The sequence below is a fragment of the Vitis vinifera genome, chromosome 13 (genome assembly GCF_030704535.1).
Source record: "Vitis vinifera cultivar Pinot Noir 40024 chromosome 13, ASM3070453v1".
Taxonomy (NCBI): Eukaryota; Viridiplantae; Streptophyta; class Magnoliopsida; order Vitales; family Vitaceae; genus Vitis; species Vitis vinifera.
In genome coordinates, this window is record NC_081817.1 from 29,421,952 (window position 1) to 29,439,027 (window position 17,076).

A 17,076-nucleotide genomic window follows, 5' to 3' on the forward strand; every position below is an offset into this window, starting at 1 on the left:
CAAATAAAATTTATTTTTAAAAACAATTAGAAATGGATAAATTTCAAAAATTAATTTTGAAATCCTTCCAAACAGAAAAGAAAAAAGAAAAAAAAATTAAAATTATTTTATAAATGTTTCTTTAAATGAATTTTACTTATTTTTTTTATAAAAATTAAATAATTTATAAATATATAGATTGTTAATTAATATTAATTATATTTAACTTTTCTTTTAAACAAAAGAATGGAAAATTAATTTCTTTAGCATTTTTTTTTTTTTGGAATTTTCTTGCAACCAGGCATAATCCAATATTAAATTTTAAAATTTAATACAAAGAATTAGAATAGAATAATATATAAGTTCTAAAGTATTTTGATTTTATTTTATTTCCATTTTCTCAATACTTTTTAATGTATTAATATCTTTAGTAATATTCCATTCAAATATTTAAAATAATCTTTATTCAAAAGATAAAATGAGGAATATATATATATATATATATATATATATTCAAATATTCCACTATTTTAATAAATCAAGGGAGTTAATTTGGGAGGAGAAAAACGACACCGTTTTGGGGGTGACATATAAAACAGTTTTGGCATCAGAATTTCAAAATCGAAACCCAAGACTCCCCCGAAATCCCCCGCCACCACACTGCCCATGGCTTCTCCAGATCCTCCCACCACCGCCGCTACGCCCGCCGCCACCACTGCTACCACTTCCACGACCACCGCCACCACTGCCATGACCACGGCCACCATCCGTTCATTCTCTACACTCCCACCCCCAGCGGCACCACTAACCGTGGATCCGATGGCCATAGTCCGATACCCCGTAGGCCAACCCCCCCACCCACTTCCATACTCCACAATCAGAGTCCCAAACCCTCAATTGGCCAAACCCCATGACCCTCCACAGGGGATTCTCTACCCGGTCGCCTCCTCCGGGCGCGGCTTCATCCCCAAACCCCTACGCCCCCAATCCTCCGATCACAACACCGTCACAGTTGCCAACCCCGGTGCCGCCTTCCCTCCTCGATCAGCAGCCACCGCCGCCGCCGCCTTCTCCCACCAGGCTCGCCCTTTTGGGTTTCCCCAGTCGGACCTCAACTACCCTGTGCACTCCATGAGAATGCCCCACTTGCTCCCTTCTCACGTAGGTGTGACTGCGGTTCCTGGTTCGGCTCCCATCAAGGGAATTCCGGTTTCCGCACACCCCAAGGTTCAAATTCTGCGTTAATTTTCTTATTTTGAGGAATGCATTTTTGATTCGTTCTTCTTTGGTTGCTTTGGTAATGGGTTTTTTTCGACTGAATTTTCTTTCTTTTATCCTTTCCGTCGGAATTTATTTTAATTTTATATTGTGCTAATTTGATTTGTGTGAGTACAATGATATGATTCTGTGAATAGAGGATGCTGATATTGACTCAACGATGTTAGGTAACGGACACAAAACCTTTGTTCATGATGAAGCTAGAGGTTTTTATTTAAGCATGAGTTAGGAATATTTAGCAACCTGTGCCTGAAGGGTCAGATTATGTGTTCTTTGTAGAGTAATTTTTGTTTGATTGGTTGGTTTTTTGGTTGCTTTAATAATGGTTAGCGTGTACTGAATCGATCTGTTTTTATGTCTTGTTATGGATGGGGTTTAAATTAGGCTAATTTGATTTTTGTGAACATTTCCATACATAATTATGTGAATAATGAAATGCTATCATTTTTCCGGTCCATGGGTGGTATGTAATGATGTGATAGATTTTGTTCAAGATGGAGTTAGAAGGTTTTATTTTTATGGAATAAATATTTTCCTTGCTTTTAAATTTAGTCATAAATTGATGAACTTTTAGAAACATGTTGGGAATTGTTGTTGAAAACTGAAATTTCACATATGGATATAAAGATACCCTTTGGTCCATTCGAAGGCAAAAAGAATATAAAAAATAGTAAACTAAAAGACGTATTCATAATTGTGGAGACTCAGAAACTGAGGACTGCAGAATCTGGAATTGGAGGGGTCAGCTAGTACTTAACTCGCTATCAACCTGAAAGAACACACTGGAGGAACCTTGGTATTAACACTCTTATGCAAGAGAGAAGAAGAGGGTTTTTTTAGGAAAAGCAAATGCCAAGGTATTTGTGTAGACCCTTTTTTAGAAAGAGTGATGGGCTTTTATACCTCTCTTTCAGCTAGGGTTACTTGAATTAACCTTGTGGTTATGTGGTTAAGCACTGAGAACAGGTGTCACAAATGGCCATTGTGGCATCCCTCTTATCATCTAAACAGTTTTCCTTCTAGAGATGGTTCCCAATTTCTTTACAAGAGTGTAAACCCTTTCTTATGCCACCATAGAACGCCTCACTCTTGAGCTTGGCAGAGAGCTTAAGCTTCCATTGCTTGCCTCCCCTTGCAGTGCTGGCAGGTGGATGTGGGTTTGGTCTTAGATCCCAACCCATTTGGCTTCTTGGGCCTGCCCAAGTGCCACATTTCAGGCTTGTTGATGCCATCCCTTCATTATTGTCGGTAAACTTAATTTAGAACCTTGAGATAAATATTTAAAGTTTAGTTGCCCTATAAACTTAAGGGATTAACACTTTGTTCCTTTATTTGTATTTATTATTATTTTTTATGAAGTTGTCTATTTTTGCAATAGTTAACCAAGGAAATCAAAATCTAGAAACTTGTTTGTATGGCTTCAAAGTTCAATCATGCCAACTACCTAGAAACCTGATTTTAATACCTCAGCGATAAATTTAATTGGAGTCAAGGTTCTAAATTTTATATGATTTTAAATCCCTTTCTTATCCAAAACATTACTTTTTGAGGTCTTTAAGTTGACACATAATATTGCGCATGAAACCCCAACAAAGAGATACAACGCTTTCTGTCCACTATTATGGTCCGCCAGCAAATGCAGAGGCAATTCAATTGTATCTTTTCTTTCTCCTGTATCTTTTCTTCTATTAAAGTTTGAGAATGTTGGGGTTTCTCTTTGTTTTTAGATTTCTATTGTTGGGAGTTTTCTCTTTTGTTCAGTTTGTGTAGGAAGGACCTCTCATCCTTCCCTTGTTTTCTTCTCTTTCTTTTGTATCTTTTCTTCTATTAATATATTTTTCTTCGTTTCTGATCAAAAAAAAAAAAAAAAAGCATTGTATCTCCTCGTATCATACATACATCATTAAAAGGATTAAAAATCTATGTCAATTAATGATGGAAATATGTGAACTGCTGCAGTTGCTTACGAATATCTCTGACCTGCATTGGATTTGAATTGATGAATGATTTATTTGTATCATCTCTCTATTAGTTTTATTTCTATGACTGTTTTTGACTTAGACACTATTTTTAGATGAGAGCTGTATGACAAAAAATGTCCCAACCATTGCTTCCTTTTCTGAAGCCAATTCATAAATGTTAACTTCTGCATATCTTTCTTGCAATGTCTTTGGACCAAGATTATTGATTATGTTTAATTTGATCCTATGAGTGATACCTCATTATGCTCATATTTCATATCGAGTTCAGTGAGTTCATAAGACTTTTGTTTACTTGTGGTAGGTTGCTCCATCTCCACCATCAGTTTCTGATTGTAATGGCTATAAAGACTCAAGGTAGTGTTGTATATAATTTATCATCTATTCCCTTCCATTTCCTTTTTTTTCTCTCCATTTATTATTCATTTGGTTGTGTTGTGAACTAACATAGTTCTCCTCTTATGCATTTTGTAGGGATAGAAATCGAGATGATACTTTTGTGACTGTTAGAGACCGAAAAGTAAGCAAGAATTTGATGCTTTCTGTTTGTATCCCTATGACATCTTGATGAAGTCATGGTCTCTAGATTTGCAATATAATGCCAATTTCTTCCTTTTTTTATTTTGATTAAGAGAAAATTTAGTCAAAGATGGAAAAGGAATAAAACATGGAGAAGGCCTTGTCACAAGAGAAAAATTGGAATAAACATATCAGAAGCTGTAAGAATCTCCATGGTGCTGGACAGAGGTGCCAGTGGCCCAGTGCACTTGCATATAAGAGTCTCCTATATATTGTATGGAGCAATGCTTCAAAGTTGTACTAGCACAAACTGCACAAAAGCACATGAAAATTTGAAATAATTTTCCGATAAATAGTGTTAACTTTGCAAGATTCAATAAAGCACATATCTTCTAGAGCATCTGATAGGTTTAGAATACCAAGGGGAGAGAAAGGCTTGCATGCGCTATATTATGTATTGAACAGTCCTTTTAGAACACCCCTAAATACCCACCCATAAGAAATGGGGAAAGAACCCACCCACCTAAAAGAACAAATAGATTGAAAAAATGACTGCCACAATTTGAAGTGTCGATGGTTTAAACATGTTGAACCCTTTAGGTTTTCTTGGTATCATTTATTGTTTTCCACTTCTGTTTTAGAATTTTTTTTAAATTTTTTTATGATCGTCATGCTTTTGATATTTTCATTTTGTTAAAAGAAAAAAAAACTCATACTCCAAATGAATGTCCTCTTTTTTTCCTTATTTTAAAAATAATACTGTTAGAGCATCATATGCATTGTGAGCCTAAATTTGAATAGATTAAGCTTTTAAGAAAGTTGGTAACTTAACACGATATAAGAGCTCTTGTTAATTGGAGGTCTCAAGTTTGAGATATGTGTGTATAATAAGAAAATGTTTTAAGAATTATATTCAAATGGGCCCTATGTTACTTCATTAATTTCAGTGGATAAATGGTGCTTCTGGAATGAACTAGTCTCCCTGTCCTAGGATCAAAGACAAAAAAAGGAAATAATTTTATGCATTGATGTTCGAAGCATGCTGAACCATTGATGTGCTATCCAAATTTTCATTGGTTATGCACTATTACTTTGAATTTATATTTTGACTGTGGGTATGATCCTTATGCTGGTGTTTGTTACATTTGGTTTTGGTTTTTAGGTCAGAATATCAGATGGTGCTTCAATTTATGCACTTTGTCGATCTTGGTTAAGGAATGGTTTTTCTGAAGAAACTCAGGTTTGCATCATGTTGACCGGACAGTGTCTTTTATTTATAAGTTTTAGCATGCCATGTTGTTTGATTGCCTTTTATGTTAAGAATGCATCTACTCTTTCATGATGCTATTTAAGACAATCTAGTTTCAATCATCAAATTTGCCCCCGAAAGCCATCTAAGGTTTCCAGTTACAAGAGATAAAAATTTAAGATGTATTGAAATTAAAATAGTACTCTCTCTCTCTCTCCACATCCATTAATTTCTGCATCTACTCCTCCAGCATAAGTTCCTGAACCAACAATAAAACCATAATGTGAAACTGAAGCAAGAGGTTTGAAGAAAAAGTAGAAACATGTGGTGATTATTTCAGGGAAAACAAGTTTCTTCATATTAAATAATATAAAGGTCAGGGTGCTTTAAGAAAAAAATAAAATGTAAAACAAAAAAATGACACCCATGTCATGATTTTTCTTCAGGTTTACTTGTATGTAGCACTGCACAAGGCTCTTTAATGGGCAGAGGCTGAACAGTGAATTTCTTTGTGAGTATTTTAGGGTTGCATTTGTTGTATAGTAACTGTTGAGAGAGAGAGAGAGAGAGGAGAAAAACCTTATTCTCATTCTTGTATTTCTACTTACAATTGAGAGATATATATATATAAGGCTAGGAGTCCTAACTACCATACATGTGACCTATATTAACAAGGAAAGATAGTATACTATACATACATTATATTCAACACTCCCCCTCAAGCTGGAGCATATACGTCATATGCACCAAGCTTGTTACAAATATATTTAATCCTAGGACCTCTGAGAGATTTAGTGAAGATGTCTGCTAGTTGATCATTTGAATTGACAAAACTTGTAGCAACACATCCTGATGCGATCTTCTCTCTAATGAAATGACAGTCAACTTCAATATGCTTGATCCTTTCATGAAAGACTGGATTGGATGCAATATGTAATGCGGTCTGGTTATCACAGATGAGTTTCATCTGTTCATCCTTTCCAAATCTCAACTCCTGAAGAAGATGTCTCAACCATATGAGTTCACATGTTGCCAAAGCCATAGCTCGATACTCGGCTTCAGCGCTAGATCTGGCCACTACATCTTGTTTCTTACTCTTCCAAGATATTAGATTACCTCCAATAAAAACACAGTACCCTGAAGTGGAACGTCTATCTGTGGGTGAGCCAGCCCAATCTGCATCTGTGTAACCAACAACTTGAGTATGACCTCTGTTCTCGTACAATACACCTTGGCCTGGTGTACTTTTGATATATCGAAGAATACGGATTATGGCATCCCAATGGCTATCACATGGTGACTGTAGGAATTGACTAACAACACTCACAGGAAAGGAAATGTCTGGACGAGTAATGGTGAGATAGTTCAATTTACCTACGAGCCGTCGATATCTCCCGGGGTCTCCTAAAGGCTCCCCCTGTCCTGGTACAAGTTTGACATTCGGATCCATAGGTGTGTCTACCGGTTTACAGTCTAACATACCGGTTTCTTCCAGGATGTCTAAAGCATACTTCCTTTGGGAAAGGACCACACCAGAACTGGATTGAGCTATCTCAATTCCCAAGAAATACTTGAGTTTCCCCAAGTCTTTGGTCTGAAAGTGGGTAAAAAGATGTTGCTTTAGTTTCTGAATACCATCCTGATCACTGCCTGTAATGACGATGTCGTCCACATAAACAACCAGATAAATACACTGCCCCAAGGAGTTATGATGATAAAAAACTGAATGGTCTGCTGTACTGCGAAGCATGCCAAACTCTTGAACAACAGAACTAAAACGGCTAAACCATGCTCGAGGAGATTGTTTCAAGCCATATAGAGAACGGCGTAACCTGCACACTAAACCAGACTTCCCCTGAGCAACAAAACCAGGAGGTTGCTTCATATAAACTTCCTCGGCAAGATCACCATGAAGGAAGGCATTTTTAATATCCAACTGATAAAGAGGCCAAGAACACATAGCAGCCATGGAGAGAAGCAAGCGGACAGAAGCAATCTTGGCAACAGGGGAGAATGTGTCACCATAATCAGAACCATAAACTTGAGTATAGCCTTTAGCAACTAAGCGGGCCTTAAGGCGATCAACCTGACCATCAGGACCAACCTTAACTGCATAGACCCAACGACAACCAACTGTGGATTTACCAGAGGGTAAAACAACAAGATCCCAAGTGCCATTAGAGTGCAGAGCAGTCATTTCATCCACCATTGCCTGTCGCCAGCCTGGATGGGAAAGAGCTTCTTGGGTGCTCTTTGGAAGAGAAACAGAGGATATAGCAGAAACAAAGGCAGAATAGGGTGAAGATAATCGATGATAACTCAAAAAATTGTAAATAGGATGAGGATTACGAGTAGAGCGAGTACCTTTCCGAACAGCAATGGGTAAGTCATTAGGAGAAGGCAAAGCCGGGGCAGGTGAAGCCGAAGGGATAAGAAGTGAGTCAGCAGGTGCCTCAGGAAAAGGGAGAGGAGCAACGACACGAGGGCGACGATGATAAACCTGAAGTGGTCGAGGGGGCATAGCATCAGGTGGGGAGACAATGGGAATGGGTAAGACTTCAGAAACAGGAAGAGACTCAGAAGTGGTGGAAAAGAATGGTGAGTCCTCAAAGAAGGTGACATCAGCGGAGATAAAGTACCGATGAGTCTCAAGGGAATAACAACGATAACCCTTCTGAAGTCTGGAATATCCCAAGAAGAGGCACTTCATGGCTTTGGCGGAAAGCTTGTCCTGTCCAGGAGTGAGAATATGAACAAAGCAAGTACAACCAAAGACACGAGGAGGAAGGAAATAAAGTGGTTGGTCAGGAAAAAGAAGGGAGTGAGGAATCTGATCGTGTAAGACAGAGGAGGGCATACGATTAATCAAATAACAAGTGGTAAGAACAACGTCCCCCCAAAAGCGAAAAGGAACGTGACTATGGAGGAAGAGAGTACGAGCTGTCTCAACAAGATGTCGATTCTTGCGTTCAGCTACCCCATTTTGTTAAGGAGTATGAGCACAAGAAGACTGATGAAGAATCCCATGATGAGACATAAACGAAGTAAATTGGGCTGAAAAATATTCCCTGGCATTGTCACTGCGTAACACACGAATAGAAATATTGAACTGGGTTTGGATTTCAGTATAAAATTTCTGGAAAATAGAGAATAACTCAGCTCGATTTTTCATTAAAAATAACCAAGTACATCGAGAATAGTCATCAATGAAAGTGACAAAATACTGAAATCCTAAAGTAGACGCAGTCCGACAAGGACCCCAAACATCAGTGTGGACAAGCTCAAAAGGAGACTTTGCTCGATTATTCAAACGCTTTGGGAACGAGACACGAGTATGTTTCCCAAGCTGACATGACTCACACGGAAGCGACGACAAAGTGGAAAAACGAGGAACCATCTTCTCGAACTTGGAGAGACTAGGGTGGCCCAGACGATTGTGAATGAGGAGAGGAGCATCAGTGGAAATGCAAACTGTAGGAGATGAATCTGAGGTGAGGTGATAGAGGCCTTGAGACTCACGTCCTATGCCAATCGTCTTCCCTGTACTCCGGTCCTGCAAGGTCACAAATTTATCAGAAAAGGTAATAGAGCAATTAAGAGTACGAGTGAGTTTGCTGATGGAAATAAGATTAAAAGGACATTCAGGAGTATAAAGGACAGAAGTCAGAGGTAGAGAAGGCAGAGGAAGGGCCAAACCAATACCTTTAGCCACAGTTTGAGAACCATTAGCTAAGGTAACAGTAGGTAAATCAGAGGTAGTAGTAATAGAGGAGAAAAGATCCTTATTACCAGATAGGTGATCAGATGCTCCAGAATCTAGAATCCAGGGTCCAAGAGAAGATGTGTGGGTAAGGCAGGCAGAGGCATTACCAGGCTGGGCAACAGAGGCAATAGAAGCCTGAGATGTTTGAGATGCGGAGGAGCTCGGAGGTTGAGGTAGCGGAGAATCAGAGGACTGGGCCATATGGGCAGTGCGAGGAGGTCTTCCATGTAACTGATAGCAACGATCGCGAGTGTGGCCAAGTTTATTGCAATAGGTGCAATGAGGACGTTGGCCTCTACCTCGGGTACCACTGCGTCCTCCTCGAGAGGTAGTTTGAGAAACTAACACAGAAGAATCTGAAGCGCTATCAGATGGCAAAGTCTGAGTGGACGAGATACGGAGGAGGCGAGCAAACACATCATCCAAGGACGGAACTGATGAACTACCAAGAATCTGATCACGAATAGGCTCAAGATCCGGACGGAGACCAATAAGAGTAAGGACCATGAAGAACTTGTCAAGCTGTGTTTGTTGGGCCCCAACATCAGGAGTAAGAGGCATCACAGTCAAGAACTGCTCCTTAAGAGAGGCAATCTGACCAATATAAGTAGATAGATCCAAGTCCTGTTGGCTGAGATGGACAATAGCAGAAGCCACCTTATAAAGACGCTGGATATCATTCGTGTATAATCCTTTGGCCTGAGTCCAAAATTTAAAACAAGTTTTATAGGCCTGAAGATGAAGAAGAATCCTGGGATCAACCGATTGCCATAATACACCACATAACTGTGCATCTATCTTCCTCCACTGTACGCGGTCAACCTCAGGGATATCTGCCTCCTGGGTAACCAAGTGATCCTCATATCCTTGACCCATAAACCAAAGTTCGACAGAGGCAGACCAGGAGAGATAATTCTCATTGCCAACCAATTTCTCTGAGGTAATCAGAGGAGATCCAGAGAGAACAAAGGTAAAGATCTGATTTTTGGTGGTCATATTCACGTATTTGGATCGAAGAGAGCCCTAAGATGGGTTCAGATTTCGGCGGAGAGAGAAAAACAGTGAAACCACGGCTGTGAGAGGTGCAATCAATGGAGAAAAACGGTCGTGACGTGCCTGGAGAGGAAGAGGAGCAGCACCTAAGCCTCGGAGATGGAGGGGGAGCCCTGTCGGAGGTGGCTGGAATGGCAAGGAAGCCAAAAACAGGGACAAAATGGAGATGCAGGGCTCGGGGAGGACTGCCGGAGGGATAGAAGTCCAAGACGGCGCCGGACGAGCCTGGAGAGGTGTCGGAAGTGGCCGGAAAGTGAGCCACGCGCCGTCACGCGCCGGCGCGTGGGTGACAGTCCGGAGGAGAAGAGAGGCGCGTGGGGGCGCGTGAGATTCCGGTTGCCGATGGGGTTTCCACTGGCGTGTAGATCAGCCTCCGGCGTTTCAGAATATGTGGTCGGTTCCCGGAAAGGAGGTCGCCGGAAAATTTCGCCGGAAAAGGTTGCCGGCGTGGTGGAGATCCGACGGCGATGAGGTAGTCCGGGGTGGTTCGGGAAGAGGATGAGGGGACCGGAGTGAAACACGGTCACTAGACGGTTCGCCGGAATTGAGTACACGGATAAACCGAAAAAATTAGGTTTTCTCCTTTGGCTCTGATACCATGTTGAGAGAGAGAGAGAGAGAGGAGAAAAACCTTATTCTCATTCTTGTATTTCTACTTACAATTGAGAGATATATATATACAAGGCTAGGAGTCCTAACTACCATACATGTGACCTATATTAACAAGGAAAGATAGTATACTATACATACATTATATTCAACAGTAACAAATGCTATGTTGGAGCAAGATTAGGATTGCATTTTCTTCATGGAGTTTTTGGGTTGAGACTTGAGAGGTTGCAACCTTTCATAACTCTAATTGATTTCATCTTAAACCATGCATATCTTGTGTTTTTGTGTGTGATTGTGCTTTAGTTACTTAAGTGCTTTTTTTTTAATATTGTGGTTTGTGCATAATACACAACCCTTTGTAAATGAATCAAGATTTTAGGATTATCAAATGTCACAATTGCTCCAGGACTATTGCTGATAATGCAAAATTCTTTAGTGTTTCCCCCCCCCCCATCCGACCCTCCTTAACCACCAATACAGTAGCCAGGATTTTAGTTCGGGGGGCAACTTCTAAAACATATGTAAAGTTTGCCAATCACAAAAGATGTGGGCTTTAACCCAATGACCAGCCATGACACTTTTTAGGGGGGGCAAACACTAGGTCTTCGATTCCCCTTGTGAGAAGTAGAATTTTTATTTTTTTTTAACATTTTCAGCAGGGCGGGGGTGGTGCTGTACCAGTATGTAGTCAGTTAGATGGAAAAGGTGTATCCTTTCATCGTTCTAGAAATGTCGTTATCTCTAAAAAGGTGATAGATGTTGGGTTAAGGTATGTTCGAGGCAAGTGAAATTTGCATGTGTCAGGCTACGAACAAGGATAAAAAATTAATCTTGTTTTTTCCTCCCAAAAAATGAGGGCACTTTTGTGGGTTTGATGCCCTCTCTTTCAGCAACATTGGAACACTGCTGAACAACATAAATCTTGTTTCTTTGTGTGTGCTTGTCCTTGCTTTTTTGTGGATATTGTGGCTTCTGCATAATACACTATCCTTTGTCAATGAATCAAAGATTTTAGGAGTGTCAAATGTCACAATGGCTCCTGAATTATTCATGGTAATGCAACCACCAAAATATAGTTGGTTCATGGTAAAGTGTATTCTTACACAGTTCTGGAAATGTCACTTTTTATATGGGAGCAAAAGAAAGTTGTACTTGTCTGATATGAAGGCAGAAAGTTAAAGTAAAACTTGTTATCAGTATTGGGCAACACCTAACAACGTGGATTTAGTTTTTTTTTTTTCTTTCATAAAAAAAAGTCAGGATACGTTTATAGTCCTTTCTTTTGTGATATTTTGGGCAAAATAATGTAAAAAAATTGTAAGATTCTGCCATTTGCTTCTGTGCTCGTTGGTACCATTAGTAAGTATTTCTATAATTTCCATGAATTCATTTCTAATTTCTAATTATGACAACTATGTAATTGAGGAATCTATAGAATCTTTTGCTTTGGGTTTGTGTAGTAGGTCCCATCCCACTCCCCATGCTTTTCTAATATTTTATCTTTTTGGCAGCCACAACATTATGATAGTATGAAGTCTCTTCCAAGACCTTTGCCTATACCTGTGACAGATCCCAATTTGCCGAAGAAAAAGGAGGATGACGAGGAAGAAGAGGTTGGTTAATTTATCATCATTGTCCTTTATTTGCTACTGCCATTGTCATCCTATCGTTATCATTTTTGTTGCTGTTATTATTATTTAAGTGATATTTAAAACATGGAAACACAAGGCTAGAAACTATCTATATAGTCACTTCAAAATTATATTAAGAAGGTTGATAGGCAAAGCAAAATTTATTAGGCAAGCACCTAACTTAAAAAAAAGAGGCGGGGTGGGTGGGAGGGGGGCATAAACCATGTACATGCTAACATGTGAGAAAAAAACACCCACAAGGCCTCAAAACACTAAGGCTATGTTTGGTTTCCAAAAAGTTTGAGGGAAATGTGAGGGAAAGAAAATAGAAAGGAAAAGTAGAAAAAAAAAAAAGAAAAAAAAAGTGAAGGAAAATAAAAAATAGATTTAAAGTTAATGAATTATTTTTATGTACCACTTCATATTTTTGTTCACATTTAAATCTTCTATGTAAAGATTAAATAATTAAAAAACATACAAATTTCTTAATAATTTTAATTATATTTGCCTTTCTTTCTTATTTGCCAAAGTAACATCAAACATGAAAAAATATTTTTTTCTTAACATTTTTTTTCTTTCCTTAGTAATTTCCAGGAACCAAACATAGCCTAAGGAGTCCCCAACTAATCTATTAAATCAAGCAAGGATAAGGGGCTGACATCTATGAACTAATAACACCAAACAAACATGGTTGAAACGAGAGAGGCTGTAAGGGACTGAACCAACTACTCCACCCCTTCAAAAGTCCTGCCAAATAGTCCAAGAAAGGCAAAATGGGGTGGTTCTTCAAGCTTTTCCCCTCTTTTCTCCCACAAATGTTCCATGCTTAGACAACAGAATTTCTTTTGTTGTACCAGCGAGCACCCATGAAACCCCAAATGAGAACAAAGCTCACAAACTCCTTGCTTTCCCACTATGGATAAGAAGATGATTAGTTGATTCCTCTTTTCTTTCGCATAGACAATAATGTGTTAATGACCCTCTTCTTTTGAGCTGATCTGAGGTCAAATTTTAGCCCCATACCACTTCCCAAGGGCAAAATTCCACCTTTGGGAGGGCTAGGAAACCCACACTTCTTTTGTTGGAAAGAAGGCTTCATCATCCAATAACTCCGAAGTCACGTAGAAAGACTTAACAGAAAATTCTGTCTGGTGAAGCTCTACCACAATAGCTTATTATCTCCATCTATAGGCCATGGCTCCTCATGAGGTCTCCTTAATGGACAAACAACACTATCCAACTCCCAATCTCGGGAATTTTGAACAAAGCAAGGTTTCCAGTGCCCTTTCTCACACAAAACTCAGTTGCCTCTTAATTCCATTGTTCTAAAATTTTTATAGAACTGTCTAGTGATAGAAATGTATGTTTAATTCATGTCCTGAGGCTAGCCATGCTTACAGTGAATGGAGGGCAATTGCATTTGTTTTGTTATTATATGGTTGCTGTGTATATATATATTTTTTTTACTTTATTACTTGTGCATTTGAACATTGCTCAAAGGAATTGGGAACTTAAATAGACAGGAATGTGATTGAAATTCTTGTGAGCAAACAACTAATTTATCCTCGAGACCTGTTTTTTTTTGGTGCTTTTTAGACATTGATGTCTGTCTGTACAACTCCATTTTTGTGTATTATGGTTTGGAACTCTAAGACATATTATCCTCACTTTTGATATAGTTTTAACCAGAAAATGGCATCATCTACAAGTTTCCTTATCCATATTCCATGATTATGGGGGCATTGACATATTATCCTCACTTTTGATATAGTTTTAACCAGATAATGGCGTCATCCACAAGTTGCCTTACCCATATTCCATGATTATGGGGGCAATGCATACTTTTAAGAGGCGCCAGGCACAAAAGTCTCCTATAACTTAGGCATAAGGCGCAATGCAAGGTAGGTCGCAAGGTAGGTGCCTAAGTGAAGAGAGACTTGAGCTAAGATGCATATCAGTTTTATAAAATATGATCCAACATCTAATCCAATAAATAACAAATTTAAGATTCCAAACATTTAAAAGAAGTATTTAGCAAAAAGTAATAAACTTTATAAATTTTAATATACAGTTCGAAATTTCAAGAATAAAAGGTGTTTAAAAAGGAAAAGTAAAGTAGGCAAGGGCGCCTTTTCAACAAGGCACATGTTTTGGCAAGCAAGACACTATAACTAGGGAGTGTTTGTGCCTTGAGGCTAGGCACTTTTTAAGTGTGCCGTTTAAAACTATTGGTCATTGCTTTAGTGGAAGATTCTTTGCTTTGGACAGAAATTACTAAGTGGAGTGTGGTATTGGCCCAACCCTAAACCCTGAAGCTAAATCATTCTTTTCTGTTTCTGTTTCTGTTTCTAGAAACCCCATCTATTTCATAGATTAAACATATAATATCATATGATCATTTAAAACTAGGATAATCATATGAAATTACTAAGCTATAAGATATGTGTTGTAGACTAAGACACAATCTGTGACCCCAAACAACAGTTTTGCTTCATGCACTTTAAGAGTGGCCATGCCTCATTTCTACTTGCATGATTTCAGAACAACCAGTTTCAATTGCATTTCTTGCATTTTGTTATCAAAGATGGTCACTTGTCCTTCATCTGCAGACTGGTGAACCTTTAATATTCTATATACTTTCAAATTAATAAGAAAAATAAAAGTGAAGTTGTATATCACATCATAGTTGCAGCAATGTAGTTGTGGTTGCATCCTTGATTAATGGTTGAAGCATACTTTCTGTGGTCATCTTTAGATCATCAAATGGATCACTGAGAATCTCTAGCTTATAATAGAAGATATGTTTGATTTTGAATGGTTATCTTATTCAATTTGAGATTTTCAAGAAGCAGAGGAATTGAATTCTGGTGATCTCTTTTCAGTTTTGATATTTTAATCCATATCTATCTACCTGCCTACCCACCTCTTCTTCTAGTTTCTATGTGCCATTTGGTTGAAGAAGTAGCTTGATTTGGCCTGCATCTGCTTTCAGGATGAGGGGTCTGTTGAGAACTTACTTCCACAAGATCTGTTACAAAGGCATATCAAGCGTGCTAAAAAGGTTCGGGCACGGTAAGTCTCTCTTTTACCACTTGGTGCTTTTATCTCATCTGTCAGGGATCATTGATTTCCTTTTAGGTAAATTGATATATTTGTCAATATATTACACCGAAAATATAGATTGTAAACTGTTGAGTATTTCAAGCCTCTGATTTTCCATACGTGGCCATAAGCTAAGGTGCAAATGTTAATCTACCGACATTCTTGTATTGCCTGCAGATTAAGGGAACAACGATTAAAACGAATTGCAAGATACAAAACTAGGCTTGCTCTTCTCCTTCCCCCACCTGTAGAACGGTTCAGAAATGATACAGGTGCTGGAAACTGACAAACGCCTAACGATTTCACATCCTGTGGATATTGAGCTCCCTCACGTTATCATGCCAAAGCATGGTGATGCTCTGAGTTTATCTGAAAAGGGGGCAGCACTCACATTTGGTGGGTTATGAAGTTGCTGTGGAGTTACTGGATTGGTACACCAACCAGAGGAAAGGACAGACAGAATGGTTAGTTCTTCCATGAATAACTTGACTTCTAAATCGTTGAATCTTGGTTTATGCCATTGAGATCTTGTCGTTTACATAATTCTGCAACCATTAAACAGATGGAGAATCATGTTGCCTTTTCTCATGTAAAGATCAGAGTATAGTAATAGGTTTTGACAAAGGTTGAGTCACGGGGGCTGTCAGTTCTGACTTTGATGACAATTCTAGGGTTCCTATGTACTGAATTACCACCCATTTCCCATTAGAATCACCGAGTTTCCATGTAGAGTGCCATAAAAGTTATTTGTGGAACAAGTCTTGTCTGATTTTAAGCTAAATTCTTACTACGCTAGTACTTTACTGTGTTTCTTATTGCTCATGAAGTTTCTATATAATTGTTCCTTGCATCCGTATGTCTTGATCACTGAAAATTCAAACCCACTAGACATGAATGGTTACCAATATGAATTAAATAATGGGTCTCAATCATTCTTCATGCTGATTGGAGTGAAGAAGTCAATATGGGGCATTTTGTTTGTGTTATGGCTTTAACAAATGTAAAGCTGGCATGACATGTTCATGGGGTCTGTTTGGATTTGGATGGCTTCTAACTTTTTTTTTTTTTTTTTTTATCATATAAATTTATCTTTCCTGCTCATTGGGGTGACATGCAAGTCATTTCATTTATTTATTAAATTCACATGCAAAAAGTCACATAACAAATGTAAGTTTGTAGACAGACTAAGTCGTTTCCACGTGCAAATCCAAAACATGAAACTAAAGTTTGTAGATGGAGCATTGGGACCAAACCCATTGATTTATAGCGGTTCATGAGCCACGAAGTTCATGTGTTTCAAGCATATGTTTATTTGTCGTTTTTATCGATCGTATCCATTTATAGAACTTCCGTGCAAGACAAAAATTGGCATGCGGATTTTGTCTTTTGATGTCGTTATTGAGTCGGGTGCAAGTCGATATTCACATGGAAACTTGATTTTGTAGATGGGTCTTGGGACCAAATCCATTGGTTTATGATAATTCATGACCCATTTTTTTTTTTTTAAATTTTTCGTTGATTCATTTATTTATTAAGTTTATGTGTAAATCTAAAAATATCATATGAATTAAATCATTTTATGTATTTATTGAACCACATGCAAGCGGAAAGAAAGTCACAATGTGAATTAAAGGTTGTAGATGATGGGTCATGGGGACCAAACCCATTGGTATAGTCAATCAAGGGGTTGAACGATGACCCTTTACTCTTTGCCATCTTTAACCATTTTTTTCTCACCCAAAACCATACCTTGAACCTTGAATGTGCCTTCAACAGCCACCTTATTCCTTTTGAAAATTGAACCAAAGGCTCTCTCTCTCTCTCTCTCTCTCTCTCCAATACCCACGTTTTGCTTCTAGCTTCCATTTCCTTGGAAAATGTTTACATTTCTTGCGTTCCAAACAACCCCGA

At 38.5% G+C, this 17,076-nt stretch overlaps 1 protein-coding gene across 1 annotated transcript; it reads left to right on the forward strand.

Moving 5' to 3' along the window:
- The first annotated feature begins 587 nt into the window (after positions 1 to 587).
- Positions 588 to 15,960, forward strand: LOC100251070 (uncharacterized). The gene is made up of 7 exons (XM_010661253.3): positions 588 to 1,206; positions 3,541 to 3,593; positions 3,711 to 3,756; positions 4,918 to 4,995; positions 11,944 to 12,045; positions 15,056 to 15,135; positions 15,343 to 15,960. The coding sequence occupies exons 1-7, from the start codon at positions 646 to 648 to the stop codon at positions 15,449 to 15,451; spliced, it is 1,029 nt and encodes a 342-aa protein (XP_010659555.1). The 5' UTR covers positions 588 to 645; the 3' UTR covers positions 15,452 to 15,960.
- Positions 15,961 to 17,076: the final 1,116 nt, after the last annotated feature.